Here is an 18,754-nt window from a genome sequence, read left to right on the forward strand (position 1 = left end):
GAAATACAGCAACTGTTTAATAGTGCATATCATCACAGGCCAGTGGTCTAAATACTGGATAGAGTCAGGCATTTTACACTGACAAACTTCAGAGACACTGTAGTGAGCTTACAGAGGCCAAAGGTGGAACTTGCTGCTGGCATTGAAGAAATACCCCTACTTCTCTGTGTCTAGAGATCTGATATATAAAACAGGATTACAAACCATACAGAACCTCAGTGTAATAGCAGCACTCTCCCTGCCAGCTGAGACTGGTACAAGCTGAACTACAGCATGCCCTCCTAAACCACTCGGGATTTCTAGAGGTTTTGAAGTGCTCCCACAGATTACAGCAGCCATCTAAGTTACATGGACCTGTTAAAATCCATTTTGCACTGGCTTTCCAGCCCTGCTAATGAAGAAAGGTAGACTTTTCTGAAGTGTGCTTTTCTCCATTATACATATGAGCCAGGGGATTGGCTTAGTCACATACCAACTTATCTTGCTCAAATACAGTACTCTCAGGACTTGAAAACTGTGGGTTTGTGCTTGAACAAAACTTACACAGTTTTCATTAATCTCAGGGAGAATGAGCCACCCAAACCTGTAGGATGTCCTAACGTGCTTCAAAAGCCCATGAGCTTATTTTAGCACCACTGAAGGGAGAGAGAAATGTGTTTTACATCTCAGATGCCTATCATTTCCCAGATTAAAATATACACAGAGTTTAGATTGCTCAGATATGATTTATGTTACTTTGTGTGTCATCATTCTCTGAGAAGGATGGGAATTTCATTACCAATTTACTTGACAGTGCTGTTAAGCTAAATAAACTTGTAATTGGGAACATTTTACCAACATAGTGATGGAGGCTGTAAATGTAACTGTTCTGAAGAAAATATCTGTGAGTAAACACATACAGTGCTCATGAATACTTGAATAAATCTTCCTTGACTGACACTAAATCTGGAAGTAAAAACCAGTAACTGTTTCTCTGGCTGAAATAAGCTAGGTCAGGAAAAGCATTCGGAGCTTTTACATGTATAAAGATAATCATAATTAAAGACAACATAAAAGTTATTTGACCTGGCAAATGGCTTCTATGTAAGCCCATCCCAAGACAGAAACACAATAAAGGAAAATCAAAATAATCCTTATGTTTTCTTCTCCTCTTGAGGGGTTGATTATTAAAGCCAGAAGGACCTTAATGTTAGGATTTGGCAAGGTTTTTGTCTCTCCATTGCCCAGTCTGTCTACAGTCTCACATTACTTATGACTTTGCTGAGTAAACATTTTCAGTTTTTAGTAAAACATGACATTTTTTCCAGCAATCGAATAGAACCTTCTCTCTTTCCAGAGCCACTGGAATCCACTGATATATTGATTCCAGATTTTAATATAATCCTGGACTTTGCTACAGCACTTTCTGAAAACCTTTAAGAGGTCACAGCTGCATATAGAATCCAAATAATTAAAATGAAATTGTGAAAGGCAGGTGTAACAGTGTCTCTCTGTAACTTGAGTAGGAAGAAATGGCAGTTTTACTGGTAGATTTATCTTCACTAAGTGCTGTTATCTGAGTGAAGAAGAAGTCATCTGTTTATAAATGAAAAACAGTCCTCAGAGCAGAAATCAGCATCTAGATCTGCCCTCATGCCTACGACCACTGTACACACACAGGCTCAAAATGAGGACCCCTCTTGTCATTTCTTCCCTGCCCAATCAGCACCAAATCCCAACCATTGTGAATAAGGTAATAGAATGATCTTGTATCCCCTCCCCACAGTAACCACCTGCCTGACAAATAGGGCATCTCTCTTCAAAGAGGGTATAGGTTTGAACTCTCCATGACCCACAGTCATTAACCATGGATACTCAGCAATTTGAAGAAATTACTAAAAAGAGTGCCTTCCATACATAGGTCAAGTTGAAAGCTTTTGAGCAGTTAATCTTCTCTGCATGACGTAGAGGTAATCCAAAATTAGAATGCAAATCCACAGAGGGGACAAGATGGGGAGCAAATCCCATAGGCCAGGGAAACAGATCCTCATAGCATACCAATAGCTATGAATTAGAGCCTAGCACATTCATGTTCCTCACTATTAGGCAAGTGATAGCTGTTTGCACTTACTCAGCAACTCAGCAACTCAATATTTTTTTACAGCCTGGTAGCTGAAGTTTATTAAAGTGTCTGGGGTCTTGTTTAAGACCCACTTTAGCACCCAGAAGGGAGAGAGCAGATATCCCATTAAGGATCGAAGGAGAAAGAAATACTATTTTTAATATACCGACTCTTTTGATTATAATTACATTAGTATTTTAAGTTACTGCACGTAAGTTTAGGCTTTTCCAGAAGTTTCCCATATTTCCACAGTTTTATATTTAAGCAATTAATGCTCAGTTTGGTACATTTACTGTCTCTCTACTTATTTTACTTACTTATTTACTTTTATGTTTACTTACATACTTACTTCTAATGTATGTTTACATACTTACCCAAACAGTGTATTGGGGCTCCAGAGTACTGCAGTCTTTTGCAAATATATAGGAGCAATTCCCTGGGAAGTAGTAGTAGATGCCATCAAATGTTTCAAAATGATACTGTCCCCATGATTTGCAAATCCCATCTCGGTCCTTGCCAGTGTTAGGTACTGGAGAGAACACACTGAGTTTACAAGAAGCATGGTCATCAAAAACTAGCAAGTGCAAAAGATCAACTTACACCTTCAACTTTAAAGTCAGCACTCTTTTTTAGTCTTAAGTCTGCAGTTTTAGCCATGTGCAATCATAATTAAATTTTTATTTGCTTCAGTGGAGACATTTTAATTACAAGTAGAAGCAAGGGAGTTAGATATTCTGCACATCCTGGAAGACAATTCTTGTTGATCCCTACACACAGCAGATTCCAAAAACTAGTATTTAAATAATAGGTGATTTAATTTGCAATAAATCACTGCTTATTAAAAGAAATGCAGTGGTTTTTGGTTATTCAGCTAACTTTAAAAAAAAAAAAAAAGCTGTCTGGCTACTAGACAACACTAGACAACAGTCTATCTGTTATGGTATCTATATATCATTACAGCCCAAGTGCAAAATGCAGGCATTTCTGATGTTGTTTTCTATATGTCCCTAATAATGCATATAATTTTAATCCTCCTAGCTACTGGCCAAATTAGAGGCCTGCTACAGAATAATCACAAATATGCTGGTAACAGTAGTTTTTCAAAATCTGCATCCTAAATCTTCCTGAAAGCTGATACTAAACTATTTTGGCCCAAAAATCTTACCAATTTGGCACCTGCTTCCTTGAGCCTGAATTAACTGACAGTCACAGTCACCTCCCTCTGTGCAGGCTGCTCCATTAAGGCACTCCTGAGGACATGAACCTGCAAGGAAGCATTCCAGCCTTTTAGTAGATACAGTATTTTTCAAAGAGGTTGAGAGATCCCAGCCAAATTTTTTTATTGTTAAATCATGAGCTGCTATATTAGCTGAGAAAATTAACCAACCACTATCTCCATTTTTTAACGTATGCTTAATTTAATCCTTCATGTTCCTTAGTTAAAAGAGAAGCAAGGTTCTCATTTGGTTTGAGACTTATAAACTAACAAAGGAGCAAAAGGTCAACCTCCTCCAAGCAAACAAAAGGTCAAGTTCCCATGTAAAGAAATCAAATCCCAGTCCTGCTGATCTCAAAATATACAGGACACAGATCATTCTAATTCCCTAAATTCAGCATAATTTATACATATATCCAGCTTCTCCCTCCTAAACCTTACTGCAAAGGGTACATTCAGTTTATGAACAGGCCAGAATATATATTTTAGAGTCAAAATCAGTCCTAAACAACCTTCCCCACATTCTAAAAAAATAGTCAGCTAAAAGGTTATTTCTGCTTCAGAGGTGACTGGAGTCAGAGACTTTAGATTCCATGGGAATGGCTTGTTTTATGTTATAATTAGTAATTTTTTCCAAAAGCATTAAATGGTTTTATAGTCTCTGAAAGCTATTAACTCCTTGTCATTTACTAATCATTCATTGAGTTGGATTTAAATCATCATTCCCCAAAACTGGAGAAGAAAGCTAGTCCCAAAGCAAAACTTCACCAGCTTTTTGCAGAGAGTTGCTTGCCTTCTTGGAGTAGGATTAAAACTCTACATACATATAAAATTTCCAATGTTGCTGATGGGGATTAAAAAAGCATTGTACAAGGCAGGAAGTAAATGAAATTAACAGGTCCTTCCACTCCCAATGAGGCACAGCAAAGCTGCTAGTGACATTAAATGGGAAAAAAAAATGGGACCTTTACAGTAAAGGGACAAAGAAGCTACCAGTGGTTAGGAATATCATCCATCATTGTGAAAATTCCTTTCCATGCTTAGCTTTGAATTTTTTCCATTTAAGAACTGCTTTGCAAATATATATAGATACTCTGAAAATACCAACAAAGTAAAAACCATTGTTTCTATAACAGCCCTAATGGGGAAACCTTTTGCTGTTTTTAGAATTTTGAGTTGTAAAATTGCATATATTCATTTACACAGAAAAATGCGAAAGAAGGCACCTGCCTGGGCATTTTCCAAGAAGGATACCAAAATTCCAATGCAAGTTGCCTACAGTGAACTCTTCTGTAAAAATTTCTGTAACTTAAACCTGCTTTACATGTTTGTCCAATGCTTAAATCTGTACAGGAGCAGCTTCATGCTCATTTCCTGAGTGATCATTTCCCTTTGCACAACCAGTTATAAGACTCTCTGATACACCTACATACTCTGACAAGGCCAGAAAAAAAGTAGCAGAAATTAAAAATCGTAATAAAACTAAACTTTAAAAAAACCCCACAAAATCTCAAAAGATTGACTTCCTTAGCTGTCCAGATTTGGTTTTAAGGCCCTATTTTGAAAGTACCATTTTAACAGATTTTTTTTTTTTAATATTTAACATGGATAAAATGAGAAAATGAGACAGGAGAGAATTTTGTAGTGGCACGAAGAAGAGGGCTTCCACAGCCCATGGTAACACAGAGGAGGAAGGCGGCACTTTCAGGCTTCTCTCCTCCTGCAGATGAGGGGCACAGCACTGACCTCCTGGTGGACTCCGCATCAGGGTCCCATGATGGTGCAACCGAGAGGCAGATTGAACCTGTCAGAGAAACATAAAAGCAAAATCAGGGTGTTTGTGGTTTAAAAATTAATTGATCAAACCTGAGGCCTTGCACTCAAACACTGGGTTGGAACTTTAAATACAGAAGAGTAATTTGCATCTCAGCCAGTGCATGGCACAGTTATGGGTGCTACTGGAGAGATTGGCAGCCTGGAAAGAAGAAACACAATGTCTTTTGAGGAGACTGGGGAAAGATACAGCTGCTATGTGAGATCACTACTGTCTTCTCATCCATGGCCTCCAGTTCCAGCAAATCACCAAGGTTCCACATGGGAAGTTTTGCATTTATGTTTGGAAGGAAAAGAAGGGGAGAAAGTGCAATCTCCCTTTTTCACTTCACTCAAATGCCCATTGTTGAAGGGCTCCCTCTATTGCTTCCACTCCCCTGACTCGTACTCCATGCTGCACCCAGATCATCCCATTATGGCCAGTCTAGCTGCAATGGATTTTGTGTTCTCCTTGACATCCTTCAGAATTGCATTTTGGTTCATCCCAAACAAAAGAGAAAGCAGATCTGCCTGATCTGCCTCCTGTTTAGAAACAGGGAGCCTCACACTATGAGGAAGCCCTGCATCTGGCCCAGCACTCTGATATTGCAGCTTGTCACATCACATTTTCCCTTCCAATGATCCTATTCCAGACTGCAAGTACTCTGGGGCTTCTGCCCCCACTAGACTGACTGGAAAGTTTACCAGGATTGAAGTGCTGAGCACTTAAATGTTTCCCACTTACGTTTATCCATGGCCAGTTTAAGTATCTTTCTTTATAAATGTGGTCCTTTTTGCTTAAATAGCTCTTCTTTCCTCTGTTTGTTATTTATTTCTTATCTGATGTTCTAAAAAAAAACAGTTACCTTTCTGCAGTTCCCACAGACTTAAGTGCCAGCCTTCAGCTGTACAACTAAGTAAAGAAATTTTTTTAGTCTTTGCTTGTAAATTAATTTCTTTCTTCTCTCCTGACTCCACTCATTCTCTACATCTCAAGTTTGAACTGATGGATCTCAAGTTAACAACAATGTGCAAGGAACATTTTAGGGTTAGTCTTGCCAAGGCCTCTCACAGCTCCCTTTTCCAAATGGAAATATGTTGTGGGATGCTTCCAAGTAGTAGAATCTGTTTAAAATCAAACTGAAACAGCTTTCATTGAATCACCACCTGGAAGGCCCCCCGCACCAAAATGATCCCTGGTGCCCATGGTCCATTGCTAGGTGCAGAGGGTCCCTTCCCTCCCTGCACAACAAGGCCCATTCCCATTTTTTCTGATAGAGACTCCAAGCTGCCCGCCTCACAAAAGCTGCTTTTGGCCTTTGCACCATTTTGCAGAGCGTCCTTGGTGCAACAGCTCTTCCCTGCTGAGGGCCCTCCGAGGACCCCTCCAGCCCTGCTTCTCCCAGAGGCTCGGTTACCCTCAGGGCAGTGTTCCACAGCTGCCTATGACTCCCTAGCAGCACACACATCTCAAAGGGTCTTGGAGAAAATCACCCTGGTTCGGCCTGCAGGCTCCCTGGGACACCCTGAGGCAGGACCGCCTCTGGCTTCCTGCCTACTCCCTTCAAAGAGGTTATAACCCCTGGCTGGGCTCCATAGCCCAAGTGTGGGGGAACAAGATTCCTCCATTTAGGATTGAATTTCAGCACAACATTGCTGGGGTGCAGCACTGAGGCAGCGTGGGGCCAGGGTGATGGGAACCAGGGCTAGGCCGGAGCCACCGGGGGCACCATGTCCAGGAGGGAACCTTGCCAGTGGTGCAGCCATTGTGCCTCTGACAAACACAAACATCTTTCCAGGTCCTGCTCACCCCCACAAAACACAGAGACGGCCTGGGTTTATTTCCCATGGTGTGTGTCAGTCGGCTTGGCAGGGTAGGTCCCTACTGGGTGCTTTGCTGAGGGAGAATGAAGGCATTAGGTCACGGCTCAGGTGGGGTGAGCAGGTGGAGAGTAGCTGCTCCTCCTCCTCACTGTCCTCCTGTTACCACAGCCCATCTCCCCACAAAGGGTCATTTGTAAGGATGGCAAAGGCCCAGAGCAGAAAGGGAGGAGGGTTTCCCCACCCTCCTGCTTTTGGAGGTATAACCTACCTCGGCTGTTACTAGATCTCTTTTCTGTTGAGTTGCATTAGACTCAGTTCTGGAAGAAAACAAAAAGGATCTTGTATTATCAAAGGTCCCTGGAGCAACCTGAATAAGCAAGTCCCCAGACAGAAGTGTTTCTCTCTGATTACCATCACTTTATCAAAGAGGTCTTTCTTGGGTTAACATTTAAAAAGGTGATTCTTTTTTTTTTTTTGTTTTGACAGTGTCTCATTTTACAGAATTGGGCGGCACTCCAATCTCTGCTTGGACAGGGAGGTACCTGGGGCTTTGGGGAGACATAAATAGGCAAAACAGACTTACACAACAAGATACAAAATTGTAAACCAGCTTCATATTTGCTTCATGCTGCATGTCAGTGGCTACAAGTTCCCCAGAGTGTTGCTTGAATATACTCTGATGGTACTTTTGATAGCAAGTTGACTCTCCAGCTGGAGCCGACTTTAATTTGTGATTAAGTTCAGAAACTTAATCAAGCTATAAAACACACTTAGTTCTATCAACACTTCATGATGGCATATCATTTGACATGCCTGTGTGTCCGCTAGATGTATTAGAAGTCATAAGACACACAAAGCTATGTCCAACTTGATGCCTCCATTGAAAATGATGGCATAGATCCCATTTAATTCAATGGGATCAGGAACATTGCCTTGTTTGGGTTTTGTTTGGATTTCAGCTTCTATGTGAAAATTAGTATTGAAAATGTTTATTTTAAGGCTGTATAACACTTACTTTTCTGTGTTTCAAATAGCAGCTAGGATTTTATCATGCAGTTAAAACTGTAGATGGATACTCATTTAATGTATTTTTCCAGTCATGAAATCATGATCTCATGCTGTTTTCATTCCATTATTCCTCCTAGCTTTCTCAAGACCATAGAAGTATCATTTTTCATAAGTACCTCCATTTTTCAAATAGAGGACCCATGCCCATTATGTAAATACTTGGGAAAGAGTTGTAAACATTCTGAAAGTGTGTTCTACATCCAATCTACATGTAGATGACATTTTACACATTGAATTCAGGGTTATATTTTACTTTCTAACTTTCACTGCATTGCATTTGCTCATTCTTGTTCTGTTCGTAGGACTTGACAAATAAGGAATAAAAACTTACCTCAAAGATCTTCTCAAAAGAGGAAGCTTGCAATAAGATCCTGTAGATTAAAAAATCACAAAGTTAAACTTTTTTTTTTTACAGCATCACTCTGCCCTTGGCAAGCAATGTCAAGTTTAAAACAACATTATTGAATTTTAGGGTTTAAGAATCCTGAGTTTTCCAGGGCACTTTTGTAGAAACTCTATATCCAAGGAATGTAGGACTATATGCACTCCTTCCTAAGAATTTGATTCTCTCACATAGTCTTTACCTGCAGGTTTCATGGTTGTAGTTCCGGTACCTGCTACCATGAAGAAGTAAAAAGAGCTCATAGCTCTTTAGAGGCTCAGAACAAAAAAATAGAAGAGGTAAACAGGTAAAATAGAACAGGTATCCAGAGCTTTACAGAATCAAACCTCCAGGGTTATAATACTTTTCTGACTGGTGCTAGTAAGACTGAATTGTAAATAATTTCAAATGAGCCCATGCTTAAAACAAGCCAGCAAATAAACAAAACCAAACAAAACCACAAAAAACTTTTTTATGTTATATTAGAAATATTTGTAATTGTAGCAAGGAAACTATATATAAGATCCTGTTGCATTATATAGAAAGTAAGATAATTTCTGTAACTAGAAGAGCAATTATTTACCCTAGTGGTCTAAAAACGTTTAAACAAATTTCAGGTGCAGTCTGTTCAAATAAAATCTTACCTTATTGAAAACCATTAAATACTACTCGTCTGACAATAATAGCAAGAAAGGCAAGAAAGTTAGACTTTGTTCATAAATAATTGTTTTCTAACAAATTCAGATGTAAAAAATGGCTCTTAAAAATAATTTATATTTTAGTTTCTGCACCTGTGAGAGAGAATGATGATATATACTTGTTTAAATTGCATTTACAAATTCCAGCAAGGTCAAAAAAAAAGATGGAAAAAATAACTAGTAATATTAAAATATTTAGAAAAATATTTGTAAAAATTAGGATTCCCACAAAAAAATAGAATAAAATTCTTACCTTGCAAAGTGAACAGCAGTGAATGAAGCAAGAATATACTCCACGGTATCATTAAACTGAGCTTTCCTACAATGTTCATTTCAGTATAAGTTGGAAAAAGGGAATTTATACAAATTAATGGCTTTGATTACAGGGCATCTTACAATTGTGTATTTCTACAGTGTGTTTAAATCCTTTAGAGGTTAGATAATTGGACTCATTACTTAAAATAATGCAATGTAGAAGAGGAAAAGAGCAGGAGACATCAAGCTTGGTAGCTACATACAGCTTCAGGAGCCTTGTGAGTGTTGCGTACAACTTCCTGGCTGCATGTCTCTCATTAGCAATGCATGGTAGCTCCTCAGCACAGTCTGTATTAGTTACACTTGCACCAGACCTGCGAGTATTACTCCCCTGTTGAGTTGAATTGGCCCTTTATAACACAGCAGACAATGACAGAAATGTTGCCATGTCATGGTGGTTTGAGATATCCTTCTGTCGTCACACACCTTTGTGTGCATTGAGGCTTGAGCTGAGGGCTATTCTCTACTCCTCAGTACAGCAACATTTTTTTGCAAGACCCTGAAATAATACCACTGTATAATTATAACTACATGGTTTTACATATTAACATAGTAATGTTTTTTCTCTCTCCTGAAAGGAGAGAGATGAACTTCTATTAAATAATACATCCAGCTTTTTAAGAATATTCTGGATGCCTTTCTGGGTATAGTTTGCTTATAGCACAAAAGAAGGCTTCTCAGAGGATAATTATATTTTGGTCTTAATAAATCATTTTATGAACACTTCGCATTAGGAAAAAGGAGAAAGAAGTCAACAGGGCCAAAGGGTTTAATTTCTAATTTTTATTAAAATATGAAATCATAATTTTACCAAAATTAAAAGTTAGCATGTTTTAAAATAAAAGTATCTTACCTGCTTTACCATAATGTAAACAGAATCATCAGAAAGCACAGATTTAAAGACACTTATAATGCTATTTGAAATTGTTGCTGATACTTTCATTTTGCAAAACCTATCTTTTGCCTACCCTCCATTTTTCCTAGGAGGTGCTTTGTGAGACCTGAGCATGCTACAGAAGGTGTGGTTAGACCCAAAAAAATTTTAGAAGTTGATGACCTCTCTTGAGTAAAATGTTCTCCCATCCATCCTTCTAGCCCTTTCTCTTTCCTGCTCCCCAGATGGACACACAAATGAAAGCAAATGAAAACTCAGCCTCTCCAAGCATGGACAAAAACAAAACCTTGGGTCCACACAGCAGCCAACAGCACTGGTGAAGGTTTGGGATCACTGATGGCACAAGGGTACTTATTGGAAACTGATGCGTAACACTTTGCCCTGTGTGGAGTATTTAAGAACTATTTTATTTTTAAGAACTATGTTGGATCTGAGTTGACATTCCCGTCGTTGCACTTCAAGAGTTTTTTGCTTTGTTTTTACCTCTATGGGAGTAGCTATGGTCTATTCCCATGGATTGGCTGTTTGTCTGCAGCTGGACTGCATCTCTCAGCTCAGTTGGACCTGCAGTACGTGATCCAAAACCACTCCACACCACAAACAGAAGCAAAAAAAGTAAATTCCTAGGCCATATGGAAACATTGATATAGTCACTCACAGACTTTTCACTCTTATGTGAGAACTTATAGGAAATAGACTTTCCCCATCCCATAAATCTACTCTCAAGACTGCTGTCAAGATGACATGAAACCAAGCATTACATCTTCCAAATTCCACTACCAGTCTCTCTTACTGACAGTTATCTTACTGTCAAGCTAAGTCTGGTTTAGAAACTCTTGGAAACTCAAGCTCCTTTGAGAAATCTGATCTGGGATTCCTCACTTTCTCAAGAGTGTATTTCTCATTATGCTTCATATGCAATTTCACAACTAAATTATTGTAATATTAATAGAAATCAACTCTCTTGCTTTAACAGGAAAAAAAAGCTATCCAAAATAGCATCTATGTGAGTTTTGTTTGGTTTTGGGATTTCTTTTAACAATTTTTCTATAGCAAAGTTGTTATATGTAGTATTTCACAGTTGTTTAACTTTTAATATTTAAAAATAGGCCAAGCCTTATTATCTGCAAAGGAAATTTGTAAGAGTTAAAGCAATAGGCTTCATAAAGTTTAGACATCTCAGCCCAAGGCAAGGTAGGAAACAGCAAAGTCCCAAGCACATTAAGGATGTCAGCTAAGGAAAAAGAATTATTCAACCAAGTACTCTAAACTATAACTCAGAGGACTATATTAAGAAAGAGATTAAAAAATCAAACCAATGTATATCAAGTCAACAACACTTAATATCTACACAAGTATTAAAATACTAACTGACTGGCACTTCTGAAAAACTTGAAAAAAATGCAGAAAATAATTGCTTTTGTAAGAAAACAAGCACAATACAGAACACACTTGTCCCACACTCTAAAAATGACAGTGTTACATTTTTAAGTTACAGATTTTTTCTTCAAAAATAAAATTTAAACATTTAAGCGGTAATATATTTGTACATTGAAGTCAAAATAAATTTTCTCCACATTTTCCAACATAATGTTTCAGAGGGATTAAATTTATATACAGATCACAATGTCCATCAGGATTATAAACAAAGGATAAGGAAATAACTGCCTTCTGTGCCATGGGCTGGCAAGCTTACCCTGGTTTGAAAGGAGGTCCACTGTCATTGTTAACAAAACATGGTATTTGCAATGAAGAATTCAATTTCGTTGTTAATTCAATTTTGTTGTGCACAGATGATCTTCCTAAGGATTAGCATTGGTGAAACTAATGAAAGAGCCAGATGATACGAGATGAGGGGCATTTCCTCTTTTCTGAGAACCACCTCCCCAGCTGCTCAAGAACCTTCCTAATGGTTTGAAGATCAAACTCTTACAATTTCTCCGGGGATGTGTTTCTCTGGCCAGAGTGGATGCTCAATGACAAGTGCTTGATTACCATCCCTGAAGAATCAGGACAGGAGGAGACATTTTTCAAACACCTTCAAACTTTACAATGGTTACAGTTTCCCAATGAAGTTAAGCCCTCTAGTGGGTGGTCAGTAAGCAACCTCTCAGAATAAAAATCTTCAGCCATCCAGGCAGACAGTCCAGCTCTACAAACATTTCTCATTTAGAAAGCGTGTGGGAATGACATCACTCTGCAGGATTAATGGGGAATTTTTATAGGATCAGAGTTCTGTTCAGAAAGCATTTTTCTTATGTTAAGAGTCTTCTGGTTGAAGAAACGGCATGCATCATTTCTGAATATATTAGTAGCAATGCAAGTTTTATTTTCACTCTTTCCACAAAAGACCAGCAAAACAATAATCCCCAATTGTTACAAGCTGTTCTGTTTGCAGAAAAAGGTTCATCAGGCTTCCTCATAACTGTGAAATCCACCCCTTAGGTTACCATCATCAGGTATTCCATCTCCCCCTGCCTCATTAGGTTTCACACCACCACAACTTTGCTTCATGTCTTTTCCCCTCCATCCCACAGATCTAACAGCCAGACAAGAATCAGTTTTGGACAAGCCACAGCATAGGGTATGTATGTGCCAACTGGCAGGCCAGGAAGCAGCTCCTAAGCAATGAGTGAGCCATTGCTTTTCAGTCACACAGCCAAACAACTAGAGACTTTATTTTCCCTCAGCTGAAGCTAATTAACATCAAGACACAAGTTTTCACAAAACTCATAGGAATTCAAGCGATCAAACTCAAAGTTCGCTCTGCATAGCATCTTTTCTTTGGAAAACCAAGCCAGGAGGCTGAGCATGGCAGTTTTCAGCAGCCCAAGAGCTTAGAGTGCAGGAAAGCGAGCCTGAGGAAAGCAGACCACGCATCTTGCCAGACAGGAGTCTGGGATGGAGTGTCCCATTTGCTTCGTGTAAAACCAAATAGTCCTGGTATGTAAATTGGTGATAGAACATACAAGTCTCCTTCGCTTCAACAGGAGCATGAGAGGTTTGAATACAAGCATTGCATTTCTATTCTAATCATGGAATGCAGTTACTTAGTGGCAGAAACTGACAGCTAAAATGGGGAGATGGATGCAGAATTCCTTTTTTAGAAGGATTTTTTTTGCTACACATTTAACTCTTCAGTAACTGTGAGGATACCTTTAATACTCTTCTACTGAAAAAGCAGAGAGCTCATGACAAGTGCTTAACATTAATAAAAAGCTGTAACCATCTGTTAATACTAAACTAGAGCAAAAGGGTGGATTTTACTATTCATTCCAATTCCCCAACACACAGGGGAAGCTGGTTTATGTTGACTGAGTACACTGAAAAAACATTTCCCATTAAGCGAATTAGAATAACATGCTAAGAGAAAAGCCCAACATTTAAAAATCTCAAGCCAAGGTGCTCCTATGACAATTCCAGTAATGCCACACAAGCATACATAGACATTAAAATAGCAGGCTTGGAGAGTAATGCAGCAGTAGCTGGGCTCTCAAAAGCATCTTAATCTCCAGTATTTCTTCCAGCTCCACTCCAAACTGCTTTACAGACACATGAAACAACAGCTCAGGGCTGTACTCACACTGGTTGGGTCAGTTTGTACCCACAGCCTCATTCCATTACTTGCATCTCTTCCAAAGGACAGAATGAGTCTTTGTAAGACTCCTGTTGGCCCATCCCACATTTACTCAGAATTTACTTTTTGTCCTTGGGTAAAAGGACAGGATCTGAAACTTCTACACTTGATATGCACATTCTGTAGCCAAATTTTGGAAAATTACTTTCCAACTCACTTTTTTCACCCTTTCTTCCTCCAAGGCTTTCAAACTGCCTCACCTAGCTCATAATATTAGGAGTTACTCCTCTCGGCTTGTACTGCGCAAACATATGGTTGAAGGACTAATCACTCAGACCTAATCTTAAAACATAAAATCCTTGATCTATATTTACAAAACACTAAGTATTTTAAGATTCCTACATTTAGATGTACTAGTCCAGAACTACTCAGTCTCTGCATTATCTGGTAATGCAAGAGCTCAACACACCTCCATCCCCTGCCCCCATAATTATTTTGGTTTTGACGTTAACTACCAGAAGGGTAAAGACTGACATGGTCCATGAACCACTGTGTTGTTCCATGTGCCTGCAGAATCCAGGATGTGAGCCTCCTTTATGTTTTAATAACCACACATTCCTCAACAGAAGATCTTCTTTACTCCTAAAACCCTACCTATCAGAATTACTATGAAAGGATTAAAAAGAGAACTGCCATCGACCCTCTGATACTACTGTAACACAAATCCCTTTGTGTATCAATCTTAACACACAGTGAAAAAATCTATTTACCCACCCAAGAAAAGGCAATTTAGAAACATGAAAATTATCAAATTCTTTCTGTTTATTGACTGCCATATGACTAGAGACCAATTTTAACGGTAAGACTTCTGGTAGCGTGCACGAGCACCAGGTCCTCCAAATTTCTTGGATTCACAACGGCGAGGATCTGCAACAAGCAGAGTCCTATCATACTGGATTAGAATATCCTTGATCTCTTTCTTGGAAGCTTCATCAACATCTGTTCAAAAAAGAAAAAAAAAATCTTTAGTTTAAGCAGTTTCACATGGAACAAATTCTTTTTGCAACAAAACAACCAAAAGCCATATATTTCCACTTAAAGCTAACAAAACAATCAAAGTTACTTACATTTTTGATAGTAAGCCACCAAAGCTTTGGAAATAGCTTGACGGATAGCTGTTAAACAAAAATAAAAGATCAGAAACGATTGCAAATCTATTTAAAATCTAAAGTGCCAGTTATCTGAGAAATGTGCTATTTTGTTCACTGCCAAATTGTCCTTTCTCTCCTTAATATCCCCTCCCACGTAGTCCACGTGACCCTTACTTTGGCAAATCTTAAGAAATCTGTGCCAGGAGGCCACCCACAGTTCATTTGTCGATTTGACAGCTGCCAGCTAGCCAAGAAATTGCACAAAGGCTGTCAGATCACCTTCTCTCCTGAGTACTAATGTAGGTTCATCTTCTATCTACAAGCAGTCAACTTTCAAAATCTTAGAAATACAGTTCTCTGAAATGTCTATATTTTTCAACAAAAACAAAATTGATTGTGTGTTGGAAGACTAAGGATGCAAAAGGGCCAAGAGGATGGTCTGAGTGCTAGAACATGGCAATACAAACTAGCTCAGTAACAGTAATCAGAACTCAAACCAGGAGAATGGGAGAAACTGTCAGGATGCTGTTACACTTATCTGTGAAAATATTAACACCAGGATTTTGATGAAAACATGAGTGTTCTGAAAAACACATGGTATCAAGTTTAGGCCTGAAAGTCGCCTGTTTTTTATGCAGCCTCAGCTCCACTTCACTAACTACATTCAAATTAAGAGCAGAACAAATTTATCTTTTGTAAAGATGAACTCTAAGAACAGCTAATGTAAATATATTCCCAGCCTTCCCTGCAAGGAGAAAACTGCCTAGCTTTGCTCATACTGTAAAGACGTTTCTGAGCAACATGGAAATATATAACTAAGGATATCATTTCTAATGCTAAACCCCTCCTAAAATCCTTGTGCTCAGCTGCCTTTAAATTATCCTGTCAATTCACAATGTAAAAGTAGCTCCCGTGCATTTCATCAAAACTTCATTTTGCTTCACTCAGCTCATTCTGTTGCAGCTTTGCACATAAAAATATAATCAACTACATTTGCACAGTGGAGAAAGAAAAGTTTAGCAAGTCACTGTTCCAAACTTAAGCCTCTTAAATATGTTGCATTGGGCTGCATTGGGTCTGGCTGAGATGATTTTCCTGTGACAGCTCTCATCTGGTTTGTGTTCTGGCTACAGCCAAGCAGTGCTTGCACAGCATCAAGGCTGTGCCTACAAGATATCTTCATCACCATTGGGCTAGGAGTGGGCAACATCTTGAGGTAACATAGCCAGGACCACTGATATCCAAACTGACCAGAAGGGATATTCCATACCAGAGGATCTCTGCTCAGGAGTAAAACCAAAGGAAGAGCAACTGCTACCGGTATTGAGGCCCCACTTCCTGGGAAGTGGTTGAACATTGCCTGCTGATGGAAGCCCTTAGTTTTCCCTTGCTTCAGTGCACAGCCTTTACTTTTACTTTATTAATCTGCATTCATGTTGACCCACAAGGTTTTTCCATCTTACTTTCTCCCCTCTCCTCATCAAGATAAGGAGAGGAGTGATAGAGCAGCTTGGTGGGCACTGGGCATCCAGCCAGTGTCAACTCATCACAGTGGCTTTACCCACTCCAGCCCATCCCAGAGATCCCACCCAAAACCTTACCATAGATCTGTGCTACGTGGCCACCACCCTTCACACGGACTCTGATGTCAACACCAGCAAACCGTTCCTTCCCCAGGAGGAGGACAGGTTCAAGCAGCTGGGAAACAAAGCACAAAGAAAATTCATTTGTAACGAGGATCAGAGCTTGTAGTAGCTCTAACAAATGTGATGTAATTTAATCTTCTGAAAAATGGAGCCTTGATTTTAAAAGCACACACCCAGGTCAAGTACACCTCCTGCAGAGTTCTCTGACATCTACTAGTACTGTCATAAGACATATTTACTGAAGTCTTTGGTTTATTTAAGTTTCAAATATCTTAGCAGCAAAGCACATGTAAATAAGAATTATAGCTAAAATGCCATAACTACATACAAAAAGTAAGTCAAGTTCATTAAAACTGAAGACCTGAAGTAGTCTGCAGGTAGTTTTCTTCACAATTTACTATACTTTAGAGTTATCTAGACAGTTTCAGATTCTGTTATATTGTTCAGCAGCTACTGTATAAAGTTCTAAATAACCTTTTTAAAATGAGGGCTTTAAGTCACCCATTTTAGTTCAGAAAGTAGATAGAAGCGCAAAAAATACTTCACATTAAGTGAAACCTGATAAGCAAAACTCTGCTATCACAGAAGTGCAGTTTACTGAATTTTCCTAACAGCATTTGTATTTTAGGTAAGCAACCAAAAATTTGGTACTTTCAGTAGGACAAGGCACTTGTCTCCAGTGTGAAGCAACTAAATATATAAAAAGGGATGCAGAGCAGAGGCTGGGTGGATGCTTACCTTATACTGCAGAGTTCTGGGCTCGATCATTTCCAGAGGTCTTCCATTAACTTTAATGAGGCCATTCCCTCTCTTGCAGTGGGCAACAGCCGTTGCAGTTTTCTAAAAAATCCGAAGGTGTATTAGCACAGCGTTTTATTTTTGCACAAGCAGCAGGAATTTCAATTTCATTTTAACAATCGAGCAGTCCTAGTCTTATGCCCCAGACTAGCATTATGCACTAAACTAAACAGTATCTCTCCCTACACCTCCAAGTATTATCACAATGTTAAAACAGAATCTTAATAAAAGTTTCAGTGTTTGATTTATAGTTACAGGACTTAATTGTACACGAAGGTAAGAGCCTTCCGTTCGACAACACTGTAGTTTTGTGGCTCGTTTTCTCTCAAGAGATTGGTACCGTGAATTATTCGAGACGCTGCATTCCATCCAACCGGGCGAACTTTACCTTCCCGTCACAAGTGCCCCTCAGATACCGGCAATGGTGAGCCAGGCCGCTGTGGATCGGGGCGACAGAGGCGGCCACCCCGTTAGACTCCGGTGAGAGGCCGCCCAGACGCACCCGCCAGGGGAGCAAAGCCTTCCCCACAGGGCCACGGCGCGCTGCCACGGCCCCGGAGCGGGACACGTGGGCTGCGCGGCGGGACTCCCCCCACCCGCCGGCCCTCCCGCGGCCGAGCCCCGCCGCACGGCCCCGGCGAGGAGCTGCGGCCCAGACCCCAGAGCGCGAACGGCCCAAAGGCGCGGGCCAGCCCGGCAGCGAGGAGCAGATGGTGCAGGCCGCCACCCCGCGCCTCACCTTTCGTCCGAAGACCTGGACGCTCTGCAGGGGACCCTTGGCCGGCATGGCTGTTCCTGCAAGAGAGAGGGAGCGGCGTGAGCGCGGGCGGGCGGGGACGCGGGCGAGCGCGGCCGGAGCGCCCCAACACTCACCCGTCCTCGGCGGCGGCTCCACGGAAAGGCCGTACGGGGCTTCCGGGCCTCAGATCAGGGGCGCCGCGCCGCAAAGCACAACGCCATCGCTTCCGGCAGCGCGACAGAGAGCACGGCCGGCTCCGCCCCGGCTGGCGCGCTTTGCGGCCCCGCGGCGGGCAGGCCCCGCCTGGGCTCGGCATGGTCGCGGCAGGCGCGGCGGGAGCCGGACACGGAAAGAGAGCCTGGGCACGGAGAGAGAGCCTGGGCACGGAGAGCCTGGCACAGAGAGACGGGCGCGGAGAGCCCGGGCACCTGCCAGGGGCCCGCTCCGCTACTGACACCGCAGGGCGCTGTGCTGGGTCCCTGTCACAAAGCAGAACCCAGGTGGGCTTCTGATATAAGGAGAACAAAATGCT

General features: G+C 40.6%; 2 protein-coding genes across 2 annotated transcripts in view; both read right to left on the reverse strand.

The window, feature by feature from the left end:
• Nucleotides 1-9,474, reverse strand: part of OTOGL (otogelin like) — a 92,587-nt gene extending 83,113 nt beyond the window's left edge. The window contains exons 1-6 of the mRNA XM_071422042.1: nt 9,263-9,474; nt 8,606-8,679; nt 7,222-7,270; nt 5,064-5,121; nt 3,267-3,365; nt 2,476-2,630 (exon numbers count right to left, since the gene is read on the reverse strand). Of these exons, the coding sequence (XP_071278143.1) occupies nt 2,476-2,630; nt 3,267-3,365; nt 5,064-5,121; nt 7,222-7,270; nt 8,606-8,679; nt 9,263-9,433 (606 nt within the window). The 5' untranslated portion in view covers nt 9,434-9,474. The remainder of the gene's footprint in view (nt 1-2,475; nt 2,631-3,266; nt 3,366-5,063; nt 5,122-7,221; nt 7,271-8,605; nt 8,680-9,262) is intronic.
• A 5,214-nt stretch (nt 9,475-14,688) lies between these two features.
• RPS16 (ribosomal protein S16) lies at nt 14,689-18,481 on the reverse strand. The gene is made up of 6 exons (XM_071423356.1): nt 18,357-18,481; nt 18,223-18,278; nt 17,424-17,525; nt 16,641-16,737; nt 15,016-15,063; nt 14,689-14,887 (listed from the first exon to the last, which is right to left on the reverse strand). The coding sequence occupies exons 2-6, from the start codon at nt 18,268-18,270 to the stop codon at nt 14,742-14,744; spliced, it is 441 nt and encodes a 146-aa protein (XP_071279457.1). The 5' UTR covers nt 18,271-18,278; nt 18,357-18,481; the 3' UTR covers nt 14,689-14,741.
• Between the last annotated feature and the right edge of the window lie 273 nt (nt 18,482-18,754).

Source organism: Agelaius tricolor, unplaced genomic scaffold (genome assembly GCF_023055355.1).
Source record: "Agelaius tricolor isolate 1412-34295 unplaced genomic scaffold, bAgeTri1.0.p SCAF_3, whole genome shotgun sequence".
NCBI classification, from domain to species: domain Eukaryota; kingdom Metazoa; phylum Chordata; class Aves; order Passeriformes; family Icteridae; genus Agelaius; species Agelaius tricolor.